This window comes from Ptychodera flava, chromosome 12 (genome assembly GCF_041260155.1).
Source record: "Ptychodera flava strain L36383 chromosome 12, AS_Pfla_20210202, whole genome shotgun sequence".
Taxonomy (NCBI): Eukaryota; Metazoa; Hemichordata; class Enteropneusta; family Ptychoderidae; genus Ptychodera; species Ptychodera flava.
In genome coordinates, this window is record NC_091939.1 from 7307293 (window position 1) to 7316323 (window position 9031).

Sequence of the window (9031 nt, forward strand, 5' to 3'; positions counted from 1 at the left end):
AAATTCAGATCAGCATCCGACCATGCGTAAAATATTGTGATACAGCTTGACTATCTGTAAAGTAAATGTGGAAGTCACAAGTTGATAGAAGAGATGCAGTGCGACTTTTTGTCGCTGGATGCATGAGTTGGATAAATGCTTGTGGGACAGCTTTGGCTGACAGTGGTGTTGCCCAGACAGTTCCATCAACATTAACGCTAAAAGAATGGGTTGCCATGTTTCCATGCTATGAAACAAACAGGATAGCCAACAGAGAGTGGTGCATGTAGATTTGTGAGTGCAAGTACATCTTGGCTAGCATTCAATTCATAGACTGGGAAAGATTTGTCGTGATATGAATTGAGTATCTAAATATGAATGCATCGTGTATGGTGTAAGTTGTCAATGATTTCTTGAAACCGTCAAACAATACATTTGTAGGCTTTTGTGTGGATCAATGTGGATTATATTTTTCAAGGGGCAATGATATACATATATTCATCGAGATCATTCATGATAATGGAGTTTCTATAGTAACATGGCAACAATGCCTGCAGTTTGTGGGTATTGAGTAGGAAATGAAAACAATCATCTCACACCAACTTCAGAATATCTGTCTCAGTTCATGAGAAACCAAGATTTTCATTTCCATCTCAGCCTGTTGGTATGTAAGATTCTATTATGCTACCATATTTTGGTTCAAATAAGGCCTCTGTTCTGAAATAAAGTAGGGCGGACATGATCAGAAGCTTGAGGTGTGGCTGGAGGCGCAGTACATATGTCAATAAAAACAAACTGGGACATTTAGTTTTGATATAAATGATTTTATTCTAATTCACAAAGACATTTGGTTCTTCTTGTTCAAATGACACTTGCGTTCATCAAAGAACTTGGAAGAGTTGAAATGCTCGTTGTTTTCTATTGATGAGTACAACACTACAGATGTAGTACTTCAATTTACAGCCACCATCTGGGAAACCTCTGTAACACATAAATTGGTGGCTCTTGACTTTCAAGTTTTCAAAAAATGTCGCTTTGATTTTCAGGGACATTTATACGCTCACTGCTGAACAGAATTAAAGACTGCATTTGGACCAGATTTCGTTCATGTGTTTCACCCTACTTTTCATGTCCTGAGCAATGTTTTTTTGATTGCTGGGTCAAAAAAATAAAATGCAGTAACTGAATAGGGACCACACTTTAAAACAACATGGTGTCACTCCTTCCATACACATATTCATGTGATACACATAGATGGGTACTTCATCACAACCAAACCCATCTAAAGACATAGAACTGATCATGAGGAAAATCAGATCTGTACTGAAAAATATAAACCTGAGCTGTATGCAATGAAAAGTAACATTACATATATCATTTTTTGAAGGTATGTGGTAATTTGAAACACAAGACTATAAATATGTGTTCAGTTTATTGAAAGGAATCATTTGATTCAGTAGGGGTCATAAGAAAAATTTGCTCTTCATGATAAGACAACTGTATAAAAACCAAAGTGAATTAAATCCACATATGACATTCAACAGGAAATGCATGCTTCATGATCACGTTGAGGGCGATGTCTAGCTATCTGTAAGACGATTTCTAGTCTGCCATTGTGTAACTAGATAAAGTTACGATTTGCAACTTTGTTAACAGCTTTTCACAGAGTTTTCAGATATGTACATATTTATGCATGAAACCTGTACCATCCTTCGGTAATTTTTTTACCTCAAAGTTCAAATTACTTTTCCTATTTTATCTTTTATCTCTTTGGAAGTACGAAAACAATTTCCTAAAAATTGTATCAATCTTGTGGAATTTAAATCACATGTAAACATTAAACTGGCGATGTGAGTCAAAGAAATAATGTTTTCTGAGCATGAATGCAGTGAAGAATTATGATGAAAAATTATGACTTGCGGATGCTGACAGTAATTACCAATACGAGAACTGACCTTTGACCTGTCATAAAATAAGCAAGTACATACACTGATCTCAACATGCTAAACAACTATCATGACTGTTATATTCTAGTATATCAAATGGTAAAATCTATCCAAACAGATATCTCTGCCATCCTCTTTGCTAGGAATATTCGTCAATAATCTCTCTCATGAGTATGATATTAAAAAGATAACACAGATTGTGTTTAAAGTATTCTCTTGTAAATAAAGCATTTTGTTAAAAACCCAAGTTATTTCTAACCATGTCAAATGAACATTAAACCTGATATCTTTGAAGGAAAATATTTAAAATATTTGCATACAACTTTATCCTATGAACACAAGGTTCAGTTTAAGATATATGCTTTTAAGTTCATATTTCGTGAATAATTTGGAAATTGTAGTTCATATTTTTTTCTTCAAAAAAACTTTGACACAGTTGAAGACAATAGTTTTTTCTTCAAAAAAATTTGGCACTGTTACAAGCTTCAAGCCAAGAATTAATTGTTATGGCATTTTTATTGCCATAGTAACTGGTGATGGCCTTCACGGAATATGTTCGGAGTTAAAACAACATTTGTGTAATGTTTTAAGTTACGTAGGTGTCTGTATTTGCAGGGAAGTGAGGAATAAACGAAAACCCTACAGAATAATCACATGGCAATGTTGCACCACATTTCACAACTCTTTATATTCAAGTGATATACAACACACTGGTGAAACATAATTTACAAGTTTTCAGAAAAATTTTCATTTGAAATAGAAAACGACTTCTCATTTGCACTTTATGGCTAAATCTGAGTACTGATGCACTATGGGAACTTGAAGGTATCATTCTCTGGACCAAAGATTGTCAAAAACAAATATGTCAAAATAAAAAATTCTAACAATAGATGGCAATCAACTATGTAGTCCATCCAGTCAATGCCTTTTCTATTGCTGTGGCACACAACATTGGAGTGTCTGTGATTCAAATAATGACATGGCATCTCTCATTACCATGGCATGTCTGGTATCCATAGTTAAGCAAGTCACACCAATGGGACCTGAATTGTCATTACTCAGCCTTGCAGACTCAGTGTCCAAATCTATCACTCTGAGAGGTAGAGTCTGTACCTGTTCCCTGGATTAGCACTCTTTATCAGTCATCTTTTTCCGCAATGACGTTACACGTCACTGACATACAATCTCTGATGTGTTCCAGTCTCTTCTTGTTCAGCTGGTTGTCGTAAAATGGAAAGAAGAAGAAAATCTGCAAGAAATAGAATAACACTTACAAATTCACATTGTGTCTTCAGATTTCAGGCAAGTTCCCAATCCAAGAGGAGTTTCATACGTAACTACATCCACAGAGAACTTATTGTTCAGCATCAACATCTGACAAATATTATTCCTGAGGATTTCTCATCTACACTATGAACTGAAACCCTTAAATTACTGTACCTTATTGACCAAAAGACATACAGATATTTTAATGAGTATGATCAACTAGCAATTAACCTTTCTTGCTTTCCTTAAGGTAGAACGCACCTCGGGGACAGATATTCAGATTCTCAAACTTTCACAATTCTTTTCTGATATACCACTTGTGGGGGTTCATTTCAAAGCTCTTGGTGTAAGAAAACTTTGCACCAGCTCATTTTTTCTAAATTCGACAATTTTGTTTTTCTCCATAGAGTGAACACAGGGATGGCGGCCATTTTGAATTTAAATATCGATAAATCTTGAGTTATTTGTTTCTCTAGTACCAATATTTGCATGATGACTACCTATTTTTATTCTTGATTTTGAAAGTGAATGGTTCAAAGATTCCTTGAGGAAAGTTTGAGCAAAAGTTTCAGTCTTTCACTTTTGAGGCGCATAGTGCTATATAGTACCTTAAGACCACTATCTAAAAACCAAGCCTCTTCAATCCTATTCACTGTAAAGTACACAATCACCATTGCTAACAATGGGTTTGGGCCAAACCATTGTGGTGAAAGGGTTGATACAGCAAAGTCTGGCAAAAGAATCTATACTTACACAGTTGAAAAGGAAACACAGAGGAACCCAGGTAGGCAGAATTCCACTTGAGAAAGACAAGGCCTGATGAACCAAAATATAAAATGTGATAATATTTTCCTTATTAGATTCTGTTGACAGTCAACAGTTGATAAAGTCTTCACAACATTGTATTTACCCCACCACACCGAAAATGGTACGTGCATAACAGTGGTGCAATATAACATTGATGGACTATCGAAATGCGTAGTTAATGTGAGAACATGTGCAGGGGTTTTGGCATTTGTAATGATAAATGAATAAATGATACTCCATCTGAAAAATCCCACATGAATGAATAAATTCCCTAAACACTGAAGTATGTTGAATATGAACTAGATTGAACTGACAACGGAAACATGTTGTGCATAATAATGCAATTGTATTGATACAAGAGTTCTGGATAATTCAGTTAGCTATGATCATGTTAGACACATGACACATCCATGCAGATTCAATTGACAGAATAAGAAAGAAGCACACATCTAAGTAGATCAAAAGTTGCAGCTAATGGAGCATTCATAAATGAAGGTGCATGCGCAAGCAAAATAGGGCCTTTTTGCACAGCCAAAGTGGGCTCTTATAATGGTCAGCACTGTGGCTAAATTTTGCTTTCCTAATATGTGGCCATTCTGACTTTCAAATCAGTAGCTGTAGTAACCCAATCTTATTTTTTAACCATCATAAATGTGTTTATAAATCCATCATTAAAGTCAATGGGATAAGACAAAAGAGCAGTTAAGGATTGGACTAGCATAGTAACCAGGGAACACATTTGATTTGACACATCACAGTCCCACGATATATACATACATACCTCAGCCTCAGTGCCTTGCTCTCTGCCAGGCATGAATTCTATCTCAACAACATCCAACCACTCTGCTCTTGTGAAACTGTATATCTGACAGGTACATCTCTCTGTGTCGATCTGTTCAGAGATATGAAAGATACAACATTTGAACTTCTCCTGCATCTCTGACGTTTCCATGGCAAAGATTCTTCTCCTCTCAAATACATGACCTGTGAACTTTGACCTGCATAATTAATTTTTTCACCCCCTCTTCCTGTACATTGGTCCCTTCAATGTAATAAAAAATTGGGGCTGTGCCAACTCTAGTGGTAAAAGGGTTGATGTAGACTCATATGCACCAATCCAATAAAGATTTTCAAAATGCTGGTCCTCTGTGATTTCTTTTAATAAAGGTCATTGCACAAACATGAATTTGTGTGCGTATACCGGGTACTTTTACCTACAAATATGGTATACAATGAATGTCAAAGTATTACTCAAATATTATAATGCAGAAACAGCTTATTTTTGGTAAAAAATGACAATACTCTCATGTGGTAGGAATTTTCTCCAAATGCCCCCTCACATTGTAGTATGGTTTGATTGCACTTGCCAACTACTGCTACTAAGACTCTGAAATGATGTCTGTTGTGAGTGAATGTTTTGCACTGTATTTTCTATAAATACAGTAATGCACTGGTAAATACAAAACTTTCCAATCAACTGAAACTTTTTATTTGAGATCTGATTGTACCATGGCCCTATGTCACTGATGTGACTTCAAATGAAACAATTTTCTGTCTTGTTGACTTGTTTATCCCATCTGTAAATCAAGATTTTATACTGAGAAAGATGTCATACCGCTTTAATTCTGTACGTGTTGATCTTGTCTGTGACGTCAGCTTTGGAGACTGCCATCACCAGTTCATTTATGCAGACATCTGGCGTTGCGTCTGGGCACTGCCATCTGAAAGAAATATAGAAAGGAGTGATTTTTACATACTTGGGTTAGTTCAATATCTAACCCTCCTTTTTGAACTTTACTGTAATGTTTTGACACTGAAACAAGGGAGACTCACTCGCTACGTCATTTATAGTCAGAGCTGTTTTTTAGTGAAAGAATAAATTTATTGTAGGTAGGGCAGGATGTGAAAAGTTACAACTTGGAAAGGATGTTTTCAGAGTGAATTGTATTTGGAAACAGTAGGAAAGACAAAATATGGATTATTTGTATCTATACTCTTGAAAATACGGTACCAGACTAATCTTTCAAAAACATCACCAGACACTATCAAATGTCATTGGAAATCTTGGGGCATGAAAAAATGAACGAATATTTCATGCTGTCACATTGGGAGAAAACTTCAGAAACTTTGGTATTACACAGTGCGTGGCATGTTAGACATGCCACGTTTAAGTACTGTGATATTTTGTGAGGATTTATGAAAAAAGTTTATGGTTTTATTGGCCAGAGGGATGATCTCTGTTGCATTTATTATTGTACATGTATTTTACCACTGGCACACTGACGTTGACAGTACATGACACAATTTTACTTTCAAAAGGAAGTATAAAACCCTTTTGTGATCGCAGTCAGATAATATTTTCTGTTTTCATCATCAGTGGTAAAGAGGGGTTACAGATGTATGTGATCTAGACTACTTGTAATGTTGCAGTTGACAGCAAAGGGTCATTTGGCGGTCGCTACTCAGGACTAATGACCTTTTAATGACTTTTGACCTTGCCAAGCTGAGGTTATTGCCAAGTCATGATCATAAGGAAAGAAAACAGCATTTGAATATGGAAGCTGTCATTCTCTCATGATGAAAGGGGAAAGAACAACGGAAAAAATTCTCAAACACATTCAGATACTTTTTGAATTTTATCATATTCAATAGTGTATGCAGATGAATCTGTACTGTAAGATCACTACATCGATGATGTCACAGATGACAAGTGCACTGCACGTTGTGTGTCTGTAAAATTATTGCTATGACTACCTTCAAGTTCTCTTAAGTTGTTTTACAGAAAAATCACATATTGATCCCGGTGACAAAATTTTAAAAAATATCTCAGTGTCTTAGTACAATAACTGAAAACTTTTCTGTAGTCGTAAAATAATTTTTCAACCGAAATGTCATCACGACTGGTCATTATATTTATTGGAGGCACACCTTACAAACTTCTGCCTTCAGGCTTTTGGTAAAACGGCGCCGCCCATTTTTTTACGTCGCTGATACGACCAAGGGAAAGTGCACACGAGTATCTAAGCCAATGCATGGAAGTGGCAACAAGGTGTGAGATAAGATATAGTGGGTGCGATCAGTCCACAGCGCTACCACTTCCTCGTTTGTCTTCTTCTTCACAGTTTCGAGGACGCTTAGGGCAAGTGATAGGGCTACGGGATCCCAGCAAGTCGGTAGTGGTAAAATGAATTGCATATTACCTTTCACGGTGGCTATGCAGTTTGTTCAGACCTGGAATCCACATCGCTGGGCGAAGAAAGGCTTGAATTGGGGCCTGTAGCGCACTTAGAAAACAAACCATTATGTACAGTATTGTAGATTCACTGTCTTCTTATTTATGTGACCTTCCGATAGTTCATGTAGTTGGGATTCGCTCAGCTGACATCTGGCGTGTTGCACAACATACCCACCCCTTGAAATTGTGCAAACAGAAACAGAACACTACGATGCTATGTTTTGCGGGTAAACAATTGGTGTAAGGCTCTTCAGGAAACGAAAACACAATAACTCCGCGACGCAAATAAATAAATCAACTCCGACTGTCCCATATTCCGCTACACGATCACCGGGAGCAATTTCCTCAGCTGAAGCAAGCAGGTACCGAGGGAACTTCGTGAATGCCGTACTTCGCCAAGTAAAACCTGTCTGAACAGCGCCGCCCTAAATGGTGTTCACCCTTTTTTAGCTTTCGTTTATATAAGTTTGTCGATAGAGGGCGGTCAAGCGCCTGCTGGACGTCCTGTTGCGTTAGTTCCGATTGTTCAGGTAAATAATTGGGTAAACTTTTGAGTATCGATACATGCATTGGTGCTTGTTTGGTTTGAACTTTAATTTGAAGTATTAGCTCAATATCATCAGTATCGTTTTCCCTTTTCTTCGTGTGATTTGTTTTCAAAGGTGTCAAATTATGATATTCTATCTGTTGATTATGCTTTGTATTGTACTTCGGTCATTATCTCAAACTGTATCTTTTGTATTTTTTAAGAATTTCTCTGATTAAGTTTTCCAGTCAATCGTGGATCCTGGAGCCTGTCGCTCCGCCAGGGTCAATTATTCAAACAAGTTCACTTTTTGAACACGACTTGATTGTCTAGGTATCTGTGAGCAAACTATTTGGCAAAAGTCAAAACTCTAGTTTCTGGTCCTCAAAAATTTGCAATAGTAAAAAGTTTTTCCAATCACCACGTTAATATTATGGAAAGCTTTTGGTATAGATAAGAAACACAGTAAATGGTAGGATTGATATCTTGATAATTGATGTTTCTAAACTGACAGTGGGTTGTCTTGTCCATACCGACATTAAATCTCTGAGAAAACCAAAAGACAACGTGGCCAGTCTTGTCCATACCGACATTAAATCTCTGAGAAAACCAAAAGACAACGTGGCCAGTCTATGAAGTTTAAGTTCTATATCATGCCAAGAGGTACACGTAAATGTATGATATACATCAGAGGAATTTATGTCTTTCATATATCAAGAATAAAGTGCTTTCACACGTACAAAAAATATAATATTTATATTTATGGGAAGCATAACTAAACTAAAACAACGTTGAATGATGACGTTGAGAAACCATTCAATCTAAGGAAACAGTTGGATCTAGAGATTAAATCAGAATGCGACTAGTGGTGATGGCACATATATAGGCACAGACGTGTTTGACACCTGCATGAGAAAATCCTTGACCGTGGAGAATAGATGCTTTATTTGACGAGACATGCATTACGATGATGATAACTTAAACATTTAAATCACGGCAACCTCAAAAACGAACACAAAAGTAAAGATGTGTCGCCAGAAAATTGTTGTTTATGCATGTTTTACGAAAACAGCACACTGTAAAACCTATAGGAAGAGATATATCTCTTAATTTCAATCCTACTGTGTTGGCGCAAGTTTTGGTATAATTTTACTCATGACCACAGTTAAGCATGAAATTTTAAAAATCACACTTGTGTTTGAAACTATTGCCACAATATGTTCAACTTTGAACAAAATTGCGACCTACAAAAGGACGTGTCATTCTTTTAAA

The 9031-nt window shown here is 36.5% G+C and overlaps 1 protein-coding gene across 1 annotated transcript; it reads right to left on the bottom strand.

Annotated features, from left to right (window-relative positions):
* Nucleotides 1–782: 782 nt before the first annotated feature.
* LOC139144853 (uncharacterized) lies at nucleotides 783–7619 on the bottom strand. Its single transcript, XM_070715655.1, has 5 exons — nucleotides 7199–7619; nucleotides 5614–5719; nucleotides 4780–4890; nucleotides 3945–4007; nucleotides 783–3174 (listed from the first exon to the last, which is right to left on the bottom strand). Exons 1-5 carry the CDS (start codon nucleotides 7297–7299, stop codon nucleotides 3064–3066), a joined length of 492 nt encoding a protein of 163 aa, XP_070571756.1. The 5' UTR covers nucleotides 7300–7619; the 3' UTR covers nucleotides 783–3063.
* Between the last annotated feature and the right edge of the window lie 1412 nt (nucleotides 7620–9031).